The 16,500-nt window shown below is 37.8% G+C and overlaps 1 protein-coding gene across 4 annotated transcripts in view; it reads right to left on the bottom strand.

Annotated features, from left to right (window-relative positions):
- Nucleotides 1–16,500, bottom strand: part of LIN52 (lin-52 DREAM MuvB core complex component) — a 126,360-nt gene that overhangs the window by 47,066 nt on the left and 62,794 nt on the right. Inside the window, exon 6 of one of the 4 annotated variants that reach the window (XM_059915778.1) lies at nt 9,609–9,799. The exons of the other annotated variants lie outside the window; for them this stretch is intronic. Within the exon in view, the coding sequence (XP_059771761.1) occupies nt 9,798–9,799 (2 nt within the window). The 3' untranslated portion in view covers nt 9,609–9,797. Of the gene's footprint in view, nt 1–9,608; nt 9,800–16,500 lie in introns of those variants that run through there. 4 annotated transcript variants of the gene reach the window in all.

The raw sequence follows: 16,500 nt of genomic DNA, 5'->3' as shown, positions 1-16,500 counted from the left end.
GCAGAAAAGAGATGATCAGATCCCCCTCCCCCTTTCATCCATCCAGCGCTCATGTTTGTGTTCAAAATTCAATTACCTCCTTATTGATACTTCACAGAGATATTTAAGCTGCAAACATGAAGCCCTGATTTCCCAAGGGGCCATGCCCCTCTCTATTTCACTGCTCTGCTTCTCCCTGGGTGAATTCCTGAGGCGTCCATATTAATAGGTAATCAGTCACAATTCATTTATTAAACAGCAAGCAAGGTTTATCAGCCTGCCCTGATTAGCCCGAAGAAACCACTGAATTCCTAATTTATTTATGGAAATGTAAGTGTCTTTTTGAATTCCATTCAGGAGCTGCAGGAGTGTTGTAGTCTTAGCATACTGCAATCTAACAGGCAGCACAAGCAGCAAGCAAGCTTTCCAGGAACAAGAGGGGCTGCTTGCCACCAGAAGGCAAAGAGCAAGGGAGATATGGAGATACACTGCAGGGAATCTTCTCTTGGCCACGGGATTTGGGTCCACATAATCCTTGGATTAGTACTTATTTGATTGCTTTCTGTTTACATAAAAGAGTTTGAAATGTTGTCACTAGGCAGCCATTACTATCCACTGTAACAAAAATCAATCTCAAGGATGTTGCTTTTGATTGGCAGAAAAGTGGCCCTTAATGGAGTACAATTGAGGACCTCAGTGAGTTAAAAGACAATCATTCTTAGCAGAGTTAAAACCAACACCAGATTGGAATACAAACCAAAACCACTAAAATAATACTTCTCGAACATTAATTTTAGATTAGTAACTAAACCAGACCCTGTTTTAATCTTACACCGTTCTAGGCTGCAGTAACAAAACAGCTTTGCGTGTAATTTCCACAATTCTGATCAATTAACAATTCACACAAAATTGCCCATTACTAATTAAAAGGCCAATACAGATTAAATAAAGCTCTTAAGAGTAGCATTGGGCCACTGCTAACTGCCCCAACAGGTGCAATTAGAAAAGACACTGTTTAAGGGACATGAGCAGATCACATAACCTAGACTGTTGTTTTCAGCTAGAATTAGGACTGTTTCTTCTGAAAAATGATAAATAATAAAAAAATTTTTAAATGTAGCCAGTGTTTCAATGCCAACAAACAACGGTGTTAATGCTATCTTTGTATGGGTTATCCACAGCCAGTGTTTTCAAATCCTAATCTGCCTTCCTCATATAGTTCACTATGATTAAGAGCAACCTCCCCATATAACCTACTGTATGAAGTGAAAGGCAAACCATAATCATGAGAAAAACATAGTCTCAACTGACAGACATTCTACAATGTACCTTACCGGTACTCCTTAAAACTGTCAAGGTCATCAATGACAAAAAAAATCTGAGAAACTGTCACAGCCAAGAGGAGCCTATGAGGAGCTATGACTACTAACTGTAATTACGGTGTCCTGGAGGGGACCCTGGCACAGAAAAAGAACAGTAGAGGAAAACTAGGTAAATCCGAATAAAGAATGGGAAAAAGAGAAAACGGAAAAAAAAGGTAAAGTTCATTAGTTGTAACAAATGTACCATGATAACAATAATAGGGCAAACTGGGTATGGGTATATGGAAACTCTCTTTCACGATTTTCATATCTAAAACTGTTCTAAAATTTAAAATTAATTTAAAAAACAGAAAGTGACAATTTATAAACTAAATTAGAAGGTGGCCAAAACATAAGTAATTTTTATATATCTACAAGGTTTTGAAAAATCATGTTTCATTAACATTATTTTTGAAATATTAAAACCCATTAATAAATGAAAATTTTCATATATATTTATTTGTTTCTATCTGATAGGAATAGCAAAAATATATTTAGTTATTAGTATATATTTAGTTATCAGTTTTAAATGTTTTCTCCAGAAAATGTCATCTCCATGCAAGATGTTAATGACTATTATAATTACAATAAATGGGAAACCCCCTAAAACAAACACACACACACACACACACACACACACACACACACACAAAATTAAAAGGTAAACCAGTTGTAATATTAAACTAAAATATAATTGGGAGGAGTATTTGTAAAGAAAATCAATATATCCTCAAACCAATATTAAAACTCTCTAGATTGTGTTAATGTTACTATTCCTCTCCTTGAGTTTGAATCATCAAGAAACGACTTGTATGTGCTTTGGCTAAAGATGAAACACAGGGTCAAGTCAGGAGCACCAACTCTCCCCACCCCAAATAAATAACTGCATGCATTAGGATTCTGTTAATAATTCCGAAGTGAAACATAATAAAAAATTTCTTTTAAGGTCCAATGTCTTTATCTGAACTGTCCAATACATAAAAATACTATGTATGGCTCTGGCTTCTACACTACTAGCTGAAGAAAAGTAAAAAATGAAATGCATCATGGCAGGCATGATTATAAGAAACTGCTATGGAGTCAGAGGATTTGAGTCACAGCTCTTGGGCTAGCCCAGACCTTTGTGAACTATGAAATGAGGTCAATGGTCCAAGTTACTCAAGCACAGTTGTGAGGCTTTGGAAACTATGCACTTAAAGCACTTAGCACAGTACCTATTAGTAGGTATTAATATAATTATGGCTGTTGAAGCTATGCTTATCACTGTTTCTCAGCAGGCACCTGATGACTATAGGCAGAAAACCTGAGGAAACAAAAAGTAAATTGAACAGTATAAAAACAACACAGAGCCCATCTGTTGAATCCATTAACATTAACACAGTACCCTTGAAGACAACGCTCCTACTTGATCCACTTAACAATCTATATGGAAGGCAAAGCAAGTATTTATTACCTATATCACACAGATGAGAAAAAGAAAAATTAGGCAGGTTAAGTGATTCACCAGAGGTAATAATGAGCAAAGTCAGGACTTGAATAGTTCTGACTCAAACTGCATTGGTCTCCCATTCTGAACGAAAGGCATGTTTTGTCCTTTGGCTGGTAACTCTTGACTTCTCTGGCACATTACTGTAACCCACATCAAATTCCTTACAACAAAAACCCTTATAATGCCACAAGATTTCTTAAACCCCAGTGCTTTCCTCAGGCACTACCATCTTAAGGAAATTTCAATATGAAAAAAGAGACTATTCAAATAGCATTTTATTTGTATTAAAATTACCAACAAAAACAGACCAATCACTTCAATTTTTCTTTTAATTTATGCTCAAGTACAACCTAATTTCCTCATCAATAAATTTCACTGACATCTTTGTCCAAAGCAGTATATTGTCTCACTCTTGACATATACATATTCACAAATACAAGACAGAACAAAGACATGCTCAAATCCTTCCTGAATATTCTATCCATTAAAACCCACAAAAAGCCTTACTACGTTAAACAAACTTCCTCTTGCAAGCTATCATTCTAGCGTTTTATGTGGGAAAATATGTCCTCTAGATTTGTGGACTCTAAATCTTGTTGGTTCAATCAAAATAGTAATACATGAAACAACAAATGGAAAAACAATATTAAAATGTTCTTTCTGGTCTGTTTGTCCCAGCATGTGACACTTTATCAGTCCTACTAAAAAAAAGTTGTCAAGAATTACCCCCCATGTACCCACATTTTAACTAAAAACTTCAAAGGGAACACTGCCATCTACTGAATCACGTTCATCACTATTCTCTATTACAGTGATACCTCATTTAATGACTCTCCGGGAACAAAAATTTTAATACTAATGATGTTTATGTTAAAAGTAAACTTTTAAGGCACAAAAAGTTGTATACATTCACAGCTACCCATGACAAAAATACCCCAGAAAACAATTCCTATTATTCTTACCCAATACATAAGGCCTGCTCTAAGCGATATTTTGAAATCTGGGGGGTTTGTTCCCTTCCTCTTCAACATCTTCTTTCCTAACTGGCTGGAAAACTACTAATGCTTGATAACCTTCTTTCATGAGCTTCCCATATGAAACGAGAAAGGCTGTGAGAGCTATCATTTCAATTTAAGGACAGACTGGCAATAAGACTTCAGAGTGAATTAGTTTCAATTTTTATCTTAGCCACTAATTTTAAATTTTAAAAAAAATGTGAAGTATACCATATACACAGAAAAAAGAACAAATCATAAGTATACATATGAGGAATTTCACAAAATAAACACATCTGTGTGGCAACCACGTACACCTATATAGAGAACCATTGCCAGCACCACAGAAAACTCCTTCCTCATGCCCCATTCCAGCCACCACCATATCCCAAATGTAACCATTATTTTTATTTATACCACCATAGATTAGCTTTGCTTGTTTTTGATACAGTATAATATGTACTCTTTTGTGTCTAGTTTCATTTACTCAAGGTTACATTTCTGAGATTCATTCATGTTGTTGCATGTAACAACAGTTTGTTCATTTTCATGGCTGTACAGTATTCTATTGTATAAATATAACATAATTTATTTACTCATTCTACCGACACAGAACTTTTGGGCTGCTGTAGTTTGGGTCTATTATGAATAGTGCCATTCTGAGTATTTTTTCTATGCATCTTTTGGTATACAAATGTTTGCAATTCTATTTCTAGGGTATATATCTAGCACTGGAATCTTTGGGTCACAGGTTATAAGTTCGATCAGCCTTAGTAGATACTGCCTAACAGCTTTCCAAAATGGTTGTACCAATAATCACATGCCATTTAAAGTCTCATAAATTTCTCAGCAAAGGGCCAATCTTTCAAACGTAAACTGCCCCCAGTTAGAAGAATCTGAGACACCTGGAAGTAGGTAGGGAGTTCTTTGGGGAAGAGAGGTCAGAGTTGCTGAGATCATAGCCTGAGAACTTCCCAGACTCTCAGTCTCCCCTGGAGGACTATGACCTAGAGTTCACGGGTCCCTAGAAGCCTATTTTGAGAACAGAAGAGGCTGTCTCCCATGTAACTGTACCCCAATACCAATTTACCAGCAGGTTTCTTCCATCCAGGTTCTCCTAAACACTCTCTAAACTCTAGTCAATACCTCAAACTCCCAGATAAAGATATTATGTTTTTGAGGACAAGCTAAGTTGTTTTAGTTAGAATTCAAAGACATTTTTCCTTCCTATCTAATTACACGGAATGCATTTTGAAGTAAAGAGGTTTCAGAAAATAAAACAAAACAAACAAAATCCAACAGTATTACTGGAATTGAATTGGAGTTACTATAATGGGAATCCCTCCTCCAAGATTTCTCCTATTTATAGTGACAAAGACTCTTGTCAATAATGTGAGAATTCCATGCCTAACTTCATTCATGTACTGATCAGTCCTGGTGCGGTCTTATCTCATCATGATGTCTCAACTTAAAGGCAAAAAGGAGACAGCTGCCAGAATATTTTAATACCTATGAATTTAGAGAATTGCTCTACGTCAGTCTAATCATTTTGTAGAGTTATAAAAATATCTGCTACAAAAGTGGTGCTATAAGGATGTGTCCTTATGTAGCTGAGGGTAATAAAACACTGCACAGCCCTGGGTCACAGTCTGCCAAACCAGAGCTGATGTACATCAGTGCTGCTGTGAATTTTTAAAACTGTTCTGGCTAATCTTTTTAAAGGACTCGTTTGTTTATTTAAATAAGAATTAGCTGCAATAGTAACCAACTGCTTCAGTGCATCAACAATGAGTTGTGCCTAATGAAAATTCAGAAATCATTGCTGCATGTCATAAGGAGGTTAATATTTAACATGTAGAAGACTAAAAAAAAAATCGGTATTTTTTTAAAAATTAAGGATCTGTGAGACTCTGATGGGTAGTTAATCCATTCAGCATAGAAAGGAGAAATAATCAACATCATTGTCAAGGTGCAGGTCAAACTCAGCTCATGCCAGAAATGCTTGATGGTGGCTACTTTCTTATCTCTTTGTTGCCACTTACAGGCTTAACAGGGTAAGCCCAGAGAGGCTGCTGCAAGGCTCCGTAGCCAACTTACAGTGTAAGGTTACTCTGCCTCCCTGACTATTTAACTACCGGACAAGTAGACAAACAAGCGATGCCTTTTACTATACTAGGAAACTGCCAGCAAGGGCAATGGATATGATAAAAAAGGATCTGTGCAGGTTAATCAAATAGTAACTGCTGCATGGAATGCTACATTTTACATGAAATCTTACAGAGAGAAGGAAAGCAATTTGCCAATGATGATATAGAGTATTTCTTTCACTCCAGTTTAAATATCACTTTTTAAAAAAGACTCTACCCAGCCACCTTCAGCCCACTATGATCTCTCATTTCTGAACTCCTGTGGTACTCAAGTGGCACTTAGTCATGCTCTCTTGTACACATTTGCCTTGCCATCCTAATCAGATTATAAGCGCCTTGAGAGGAGTTTTTGTTTTTGACATCTAAGGTCTGGAACACTCCTTTTCATAGTTGGCCATAGTTTTTTTATTATGATAATATCTAAATCCTAAGAAATAGATGTGAACCCCTTGGTAGGGTGAGATGTTAAAATAAGTACCAAGGATGATCAGGATATTTCAAATCTACTTTGGGAAAGAATAAAGGGAAGAGAAGAGGTAGAAAGGGCTCATTCATGAATTGAAGGACGTGGAATACAAAATCGGGATGCAGTTGACCCTTGAACAATATGGAGGTTAGGGGCGCTGACCCCCTGCAGAGTCGAAAATCCGGGTATAACTTCACAGCTGGCCATCAGTGTCTCCAGTTCCATATCTGCATTCAACCAGCTATCGGTTGTGTGTAACACGTATTTATTGGGGGGAAAAAAAAACACCCCATGTATAAGTGGACCCACACCGTTCAAACCTGTGTTGTTCAAGGGCCAACTACTGTACATCAAAAAAAGACCCTTCAGTTAGGAGCAGGCCTAAAATGGACTTCTTCACATCCTTTTGGGCTTCCTAGACTGGTTTCATTTCTGTGTTTTCTTCTTTTTCTCATATAATTTAAAATTGACATATAAACCAAATACCATAAAATTCACCCTTCCTTAAATTGTGGTAAAATACTGATAACATACATTTTACCATCCTAAACATTTTAAAGTGTACATTTCAGTGGCATTAAGTATACCCATATTGTTGTGCAACCAATGTCCAGACATTTTTCATCTTGTAAAACTGAAACTCTGTACCCATTAAATAATAACTCCCCATTCTCCCCTCCCCCAGTCCTCGGCAATCATGGTTCTACTTTCTGTCTCTATGAATTTGATACTCTGGGTACTTCATATAAGTGGAATCATATAGTATTTGTCTTTTTGTGACTTAACTTATCTCAGCATATCCTCAAGCTTATCTGTGTTGCAGCATGTGTCAAATTTTCCTTCCTTTTTAAGGCTGAATAATATTCCACTGTATGAACACACCACATTTTGTTTATCCATTCATCCATCAATAGATGCTTGGGTTGTTTCCACTTTTTAGCAATTACAAATAATGCTGCTGTGAACATGGGTGTACAAATAACTCTTCCAGTCCCTGCTTTCAATTCTTTTGGGTATATGCCCAGAAGTGGAATTGCTGGATCATACAGTAATTCTGTTTTTAATTTTTTGAGGAACCACCATACTGTCTTCCAAAATGGCTGCACCATTTTTGCATTCCCACCAGTGATGCACAAGTGTTCCAATTTTTCACATTCTTGTCAACACTTGTTACTGTCCATCTTTTTTATTATAGTCATCCTAGTGGATGTGAAGTAATATCTCATGGTTTTGATTTGCATTTCCCTATTGATTAATGATGTTGAGCATCTCTGCATCTGTTTATTGGCCATCTGTATATCTTCTTTGGAGAAATGTCTATTTAAATCCTTTGCCCACTTTAAAAATGGGGCTTTTTATTGTTGAGTTGTAAGAGTTCTTTACATATTCTGGATATCAAACAATACAGAAATGATTTGTAAAAGTCTTCTCCCATTCTGTGGGCTGTTTTATTACTTTCTTGATGGTATCCTTTATTTTTAATTTTTGGCTGTGTTGGGTCTTCGTTGCTGTGCACGGTCTTTTCTCTAGTTGTGGAGAGTGGGGGCTACTACTCTTCTTTGCGGTGCGTGGGCTTCTCATTGTGGTGGCTTCTCTTGTTGCAGAGCATGGGCTCTAGGCGCATGGGCTTCAGGAGCTGCAGCACGCGGGCTCAGTAGTTGCGGCACGTGGGCCCCAGAGCATGTGGGCTTCAGTAGTTGTGGTGCGCAGGCTCAGTAGTTGTGGCGCATGGGCTTAGTTGCTCCGCGGCATGTGGGATCTTCCTGGACCAGGGATCAAACCCATGTCCCCTGCATTGGCAGGTGGATTCTTAACCACTGTGCCCCCAGGGAAGCCCCTTGATGGTATCTTTGAAACATAAAAGTTTTACATTTTAATGAAGCCCAATTTATTATTTCCTTTCTCTGCTTATGCCTTTGGTATCATATCTAAGAAACACTGCCTAATTTAAGGCCACAACGATCCATGCCTATGTTTTCTTCTAAGAGTATTATAGTTTTAGCTCTTACATTTAGGTCTATAATCCATTTTTTAAAAAAGATTTATTATTTATTTATTTATTTTCGGCTGCGTCGGGTCTTAGTCGTGGCACACAGGATCTTCGTTGCAGTGTGCAGGCTCTTTGTTGCGCTACATGGGTTTCTCTCTAGCTGTGGCGTGCGGGTTCTCTCTCTCTAGTTGTGGTGCGCAGGCTCCAGAGCATGTGGGTTCTGTAGTTTGCAACATCCAGGCTCTAGTTGAGGTGCAGAAGCTCAGTAGTTGTGGTGCAAGGGCTTAGTTGCCCCGCATCATGCGGGATCTTAGTTCCCTGACCAGGGATTGAACCCACGTCCTCTGCATTGTAAAGCAGATTCTTTACCACTGGACCACCAGGGAAGGACCATATAATCCATTTTGAATTAATATTTGTATATGGTGTAAGGTAGGGGGTTTAATTTTGAGTTTTTGCATGTAGATATTCCATTTTCCCAGCACCATTTAAGAGACTATGTATTTTTCCCCATTGAATGATCTGGCACCCTTGTCAAAAATTAATTGACTATAAATGTGAGGGTTTATTTCTGGATTCTCAATTCTATTCCATTGATCTATATGGCTATCCTTATGCCAGTACTACACTATCTTGATTACTTGTAGCTTTATATTAAGTGTTGAGACTGGGAAATGTGAGACTTCACTTTTGTTCTTTTTTAAGATTGTTTAGCTCTTCTGGGTCTCTTGTATTTCCCTGTGAACTTTAGGATTTACTTGTTAATTTCTGCAAAACCAGCTTCATTCTTGACCTAAATAAAGTATAGGGGTAGTTCCTATATATGGAAGGATCCATAGTCCTTACAAGGTTAATCATGCAAACTGGGATCTCACTGCTTATACCCACCTAACACCAAAGCTAATGTAGGTGGGGACAGCCCATATTGGCATATGGTCATTTCACACAGTGGTGCTGAACAATAAAAACAGAATCCAATGTAATTTCTAAGGGTAGAATTATTTTTTTTAAATAAATTTATTTATTTTATTTATTTATTTTTGGCTGCGTTGGGTCTTCGTTGCTGCATACAGGCTTTCTCCAGTTGCGGCGAGCGGGGGCTCCTCTTTGTTGTGGTGCGCGTGCTTCTCATTGTGGTGGCTTCTCTTGCTGCGGAGCACGAGCTCTAGGCATGTGGGCTTCAGTAGTTGTGGCACACAGGCTCTGTAGTTGTGGCTCACAGGCTCTAGAGCACAGGCTCAGTAGTTGCAGCACACGGGCTTAGTTGCCCCACGGCATGTGGGATCTTCCCGGACCAGGGATCGAACCCGTGTCCTCTGCATTGGCAGGCGGATTCTTAACCACTGTGCCACCAGAGAAGTCCCATATAATTCTTAATTTAAAGAAAATAATTATTAGATCTCATTTGTGGTAAAAACCACTTATTTTCTTCTAACAGTGTCACAAAAATTCCAGAGAAAAATTACACTGCAACCTTCTATACAATGCTAAATAATGCCATTACCAAAGAATCGAATTTTTCTATACTTTATACTTAAGTAGGAAAGCAAGTTATTCTGAACAACTCATAAATGTAAGAGTTGTAGTATCTGAATTCAAGTCTTTAATATCCATGATATTTCAACCATGAAAGTATGAAAGTCAATATAACACAGGAGTTTACTTGCAATTTTGCTGAGGCACTAATCTCAACAACACACACTGAAGGAGCAAGTCATTCAGCTAGTGAGTGAGCCTAGCAGTCCACTCACCACCTGCATCTCACTGTGACTCTGATATTCCCTATTGGTACTCGTTTACATAGTAAAAATAACACTATGGATACTAGAAAGGACTAAAAGTTTCTACAAATTTGGAATAAAGGATGGCTGGAATACTTTTCTTGGGGCTGGCTCAGATCCGTGACGTGAATAGTTCCATCACATATCCAGAAGTGTGTGGGAATGTTGCAGCAAGTGCACAAGCTTTTATCAAAACATTTATCGTACAGAGAGAAAGAGAGAGCGAGAAACTTTAATGAAAGCTGAAAAGGCAGTGAGAATGATACAGGAAACATGGGACTTATGACCACAATGTGATTTGGGAGAAAATGTAAAGTTAAAGGGTTCATAAAAAGGAAGGATTATAAGTCATAACAAGAAATTGTTTAACATAGGTAAAACTGACTTATACTAAAAGAAAATGCCTTTGTGAACATAAATCATAAAAGAGGAAAGGTAAGCTCCTATTAGACAATTAGATATTTATCATGTACAAATTATATAAGTGTTGGGAATTGAGTGGTGAAAAGCCCAGATGCTCACATATCCTTATAGAGCTTACAGAGTTTAAGATCAGACTGACTTATCTATTTTGTAGTAATTGTGCAGACTTTATGAAAAAGTTATGTTTGTCCTACTGATCTGAGATCCTCAGGCCATAAAAAGAACACCTTTCCAAATAGTGACAGGCCAATAAAAAACCTCAGATACAGGGCAATGTTTTTTGGACTGGTTTTATACATACTTTATGCCAGAAATAGAGAAATATCTAATTTCTCAAAAGCTTGAATTTCAGTTCTCCTCATCATGGACAATGTGCAAGGCTATCCTTAAGGACTATAGTTTACAACTCTAAGTCAAGGTGATGTTCCTTCCCCTTAATGCTTCTGACTTTCCACGTGGAGTGTAAAACACAAGCTCAAGGTATATGACTTTGCTATACTTTCACTGGCATAAAGTGCTGTGGACAAAGATCTCAAATTTGGTAACTGCCAGCTTTAGAAGAGGTACATCCTTGATTATATAAGAAATATTATGGATGATCCAATATTGTATCACCCAAGTATTATTGGGTGATCCAAAAGGGTAGATGCTTATTGGCATGCCTTATGAAAGAAGGCAGTATATGACTTCAAGGAGATTATTTTCACAGGTAATGAAGAGTATACCATTAATACTGACAAGACAAGAGGGTGGCGAAGGTTTGGAGGGCACACATAAAAGTGACATGGAAGAATTAGAAGAGCGAGAAGACTTAGAGATCATTTGGCAAAGAATGACAAAGAGGAAGACACTGAAGATTTAGAAGAAATTTGGGGGGTTTTCATAAATTTAGTCAAAGTTCTAACATGGCAAACTGTTAATTGACACCAAAACAAGTTATGATCAGTGAACAGAGCTTTCAGTAATAAAATTTGCACTGTACCAGGGAAAATTTGATTCTGTACCAGGGAATAAAAGCAATACATAGCTACCATTCATAGTGTTCTTTAGAAAAAAGCTATCACTTCAGGAAGGTTCCCCCTCAGAATGCTGTGTCACAATTATCTCCTTGTTTCCTCTATCATTTGCCTCTTTCTCCAAAGCTAATGTTGAAATGTGACTTTTTCTGTAGTTCAGTACGTTTCATGATCTCACCATACAGTCCATAATTATCTGGTATCACTACCTTGAATATGAAGATTCAGACAAGTTCAAATTAATGCTTCTACTAATATATTGTAGTGTAACATTTGTTTTAGTGGGAGAGTTACTTTAGTTACTTCTAATTATGGAATAATTTACATCAAAAGCCAAAGGGGTAAACTGATTTTTTTCAACCACATCTTAATGCATTTTACGGCAAAAAATGACACGCTATAGGTTATCACAAACTTGGGAATTCACAAAGTACCCTCGTGAATGTCAAGGTTCTATCTTGAAAGCAACAAGTTGACTCTCTAATTTACCACAGAAATGCCAGATGCTCATTTTATAGGCAGATTTTGTAAGCTTTATATTTAATGAGAAATTGTTAGAGCTACATTTGGCAAGGGAAGATTCTCTCAGATGTTGAGAATATCAGCAGGAGAATCTTTTTGCTTCATTTTTCCTAGGAGAGATTGACTGAAGTAATTTGACAGTCAAAAATAAATTGAACAGCTAAAAACCTTCATGGTAAATTCTTTGTTGAAAGGTCAAGTGCGTCTGCTGAAATGTATTCTTTCTATTTCTTTCAGAATTAAGATGCGAGAATAAGTACTTAAAAGACACAAAATAGTGTACAAAATCAGAATGATGTTCTGTTACACTGTAGGTATTATTCACAAAGCTGTTGCAAGTCGACCATTTATACTACAAAGAATTTTACCTATTTCAAAGCTCATCCCACTTGCGCTAGCTCCAGGGAACTGATTTGTGTGAGCTCTGGACTCATTCCACAGTCTGTCTATAGAAAGAAACTTTGCTCTAAATTTGCCTAATTTGCCTGATAGATTCACAATCTTCTGATGGCTTAGGGAAACCCCTAACCTAACTTGATCAGAAAAGCTGAAATGTTATCAAGAGAAGTGGACATAGGTCCAAGTGTCAGGAAACTTTTCATGTAAAGGGCCAGACAGTTAATATGTTAGGTTTTGTGGGCCACAATCAGTCACTGTCTCATGTTCTTCCAGTTTTTGTTTTATTTTTATAACGCTTTAAAAATGTAAAAACCATTCTTAGTTCACAGGGAATACAAAAATGGGCTGTGAGCCATAGTTAGCCAACCTTTAGTTTAGAGTAGTGCCATCCGATGGAAGTGTTCTATGTCTGTGCCATCCAAAATGGTAGACAGCAGCCGTGTGTGCCTACCGAGAGCATTTACTGAGGAGTGCATCTGAGGAGTTACATTCTAAATTTTATTTAACTTTAATTAATTTAACTTCAAATAGCCACACGCGGCTAGTGGCTACCGTTTTGGACAGCGCAGGTCTAGAGGACCTCGCACAGCCCACAAGAGCCCCTGAAAATCTCTGTATACCTATGTTTCCCAAGAATACTGAAGGCTTGGACAAGAAGTAAATTGGGTATAAATAGTAACTGTTATTAGTAATAGCCTCCAAGTATTAAGTTAGGCATTGTATAACAATTCAAATGACTAACATCAAGGAGAGGGAAAACGTGTAAGAAACTTGAAACAAAACAGGTTGGCATTTCACAATTTATTAGAATGACATCTTTCAACATTTGGGGAAATCAGAACTTTGAAGTGTTGAGAGAATTAGTCTAAAGGGCTTTGAGTTAAAAAAGACCTACAATGTTCCTACTTTTGATGGAAGTAAAAATTTTTACCACTCAATTTGCATAGATTCTACTGAAGACAGATGCAACTAAAATTAGGTTTCTGTTTGCCTGAGAAGACTACTGATTTCTCCCATCACTGACCTGAAATGCTCCTGGAAAACTGCTTTGCTTCATTCATCACACTGCCACTCTTAGCAAGGGCCCTAAAGTTCATGAGGCACAAACTTGCTTTGTTAGCCAAGCTGTTACACAAGAAACCTAAGTCCTCATTTTCACGTGCTGACAAATCATTACCCAAGTCCATTAATGCATTCATAACTTGATTCTTGGAACTTGTGAAGTAGAAAATTAGGGGAGAAAACACTCATTCAACTTTAGAGGAAGCCTCCAGTCAATGCCTTAGACAACATCCATTAAAGGCTATTTGTTTTCCCCACCTATCTGGGACAGAACACTTCTCATTTAACTAAGCAAAGGATTGAAAACACACAGCAGGGTGCAAATCACTACATATGTCCAGTTGATGATCCATGACAAGACTCACACCATCCTTCCAAAAAAGTTTTGCCTCTAGTATTTTCTATTTTAAAACAGTCCTGGAACTAAAGGCAACATTCCTGAAGAGAGGAAATCACTTCATGTAAAAATCATAGGTTGAACCATAGAACACAAATCAGTCATTGCAACCAATTGGTACAGTAAGTATTCACTCATAGGTCCAAGTCAAACTGTCAACAAAGAGTCTAGCATTGGTAAATCCATACAATGAAATTCTATGCAGCAATTGAGAAACAAAGAGGTAGATCTATCTGAACTGCTGTGGAAAGATATCCAAGATATATTGTGGGGAGGAAAAAACAAGTTACAAAACATTACATATACGTATTATGACCTCATCTGTGTGTGGTAACATATATAAACTTCATTAATGCATAGAAAATGTCTGGAAATGTTCATGGATGAACTGTTGGTGGTTTCCTCAGATAAGTTCAGCAGGTAAGGATTTTACTTTTCACTTTATATCCTCCCATACTATTTTAAAAAAGTTTTTAAATCAAGAGATTGAATTATCTGTATAAGTTTAAAATGTTCTTTTAAAAGTCTGGAGAGAGGGGCTTCCCTGGTGGCGCAGTGGTTGAGAATCTGCCTGCCAATGCAGGGGACACGGGTTCGAGCCCTGGTCTGAGAAGATCCCACATGCCGCGGAGCAAGTGGGCCCGTGAGCCACAACTACTGAGCCTGCGCGTCTGGAGCCTGTGCTCCGCAACAAGAGAGGCCGCGATAGTGAGAGGCCCATGCACGGCGATGAAGAGTGGCCCCTGCTTGCCGCAACTTAGAGAAAGCCCTCGCACAGAAACGAAGACCCAACACAGCCAAAAATAAATAAATAAATAAATAAATTTATTAAAAAAAAAAGTCTGGAGAGATCTCTGCAGCGGTTCCCCAAGAGACTAAGAAGATGTGGTGGCCCTTTTTTACTATTGCAGTGTTGATAATTTAATGAAAAAGCCAAAGCTGTTCCTTTTGTACTTAAAGCCACTACAATGTTCCTAAGACTGCCTCTGCCAATAAACTTCTATAGTGGGAAGGGGAGAAAAAAAAAAAAAATCACAACATAATTATGAAATTGGGGAAAAAAAAAAAAGGCACACTTCAAAAAGGGCCTTGGTAGGACAAGACAATCCACAAGTGCCGACCAGCTCCAGGCTATAAAGATCCCAGGAGAGCCATCACTTTTCAATTACCATCACTAACATTACTTATTATTTGGCCTGCTCCAGTCCCTAAGGAAGGCAGCTTGTGATGACAATACCCAGCCTCTTCTTGTAAAACAATTCATTAGGCAAAGCAGAACAGCTGGGGCAGCCACGTGCATGTTCTTAAGGCACCACCCCACTGGGACCTCTGGCCCAGATATCCCTTTTGGTGAGGGCAGCTACCACCCCTGTGACAGCTGTAGAGTCCTCCAGGGACACTTCAGCTTTAATCAGTACTTCCTGCACTGGAGAGGGCCATTTGATTTCTAACATAAACTAATGGCACTCCTGCTTTCAGCAGGTTACACCAGACATCAGATAAGAGGCTTTAGGGCATTTTTATCTTGTTCTAATGCTCCAGAGTTAAGGAGGCAGCAAAAGATACTGTCATAGAGCCCCAGTGTAGCTCTATTATCCAATAAACAGACTCCTTCCAATACAGGTTTAATATGGATGGAGGAGGTAAAGAAGGCTGGCTTAATACTGATGCTATTGCGAGGATAAGAATCCAGTTACCAGAAGTAGGGCAAAATCATGCACACTGCAGCAGACAAAGTGCTACAAGGAAAGTAAGGAGTTGTCTCAAAACATGAAGAGGAAAACACTGATTTTCACTATTTTAAGCAGCATAAATCTGATAGCTTTATCTGGCATTTGGGGCCAAGTTTTCAAAAAGTGCTTCTAAATGAATCTATTTATGTATTTTGCTGAAAAGTATTCTTAGGAGTTGGATTTTTTAAACTAGCAATATAGTCATTATAAAAATAGCTTACTAATAATATATTAATAAAGGATATTACAGTTTTGTTTTTTTTTTTACTGGCTATAAAGCAAATTCTACTATGTTAAACAGTAATATCACCAGAGCCTACATAATATCAGGCTTTAGAAATAATTCAATCATTCATTCAACAATATTGATAGACTTTTATAATCAAGGCTATGTGAGACACAGTGAAGATAAAAATTAGCCTTTGGATTCCCTAGTCCAGGCCAATTGCATAAAACAAAATTTTGCTTAAACAATGTTCTTTTTTTTTTTATCTTAGAATCTTGATAAATATGTGGAAATCAGAGAACCAAGTGTTTCTCTTCATAACTAGAAATATCTACTCAGAACCTGCTGAGTAGACATAAGTATTAATAAGCTGACTACTAAAAACAGTCAATATTAAAAGATGACCATGGGCTTCCCTGGTGGCGCAGTGGTTGAGAATCTGCCTGCCAATGCAGGGGACACGGGTTCGAGCCCTGGTCTGGGAAGATCCCACATGCCGGGGAGCAACTAGGCC

The sequence above is a fragment of the Balaenoptera ricei genome, chromosome 2 (genome assembly GCF_028023285.1).
Source record: "Balaenoptera ricei isolate mBalRic1 chromosome 2, mBalRic1.hap2, whole genome shotgun sequence".
Classification (NCBI taxonomy): Eukaryota; Metazoa; Chordata; class Mammalia; order Artiodactyla; family Balaenopteridae; genus Balaenoptera; species Balaenoptera ricei.
Note: the sequence above shows the minus strand (reverse complement) of the source record. Positions and strands in the feature narration are given on the sequence as shown.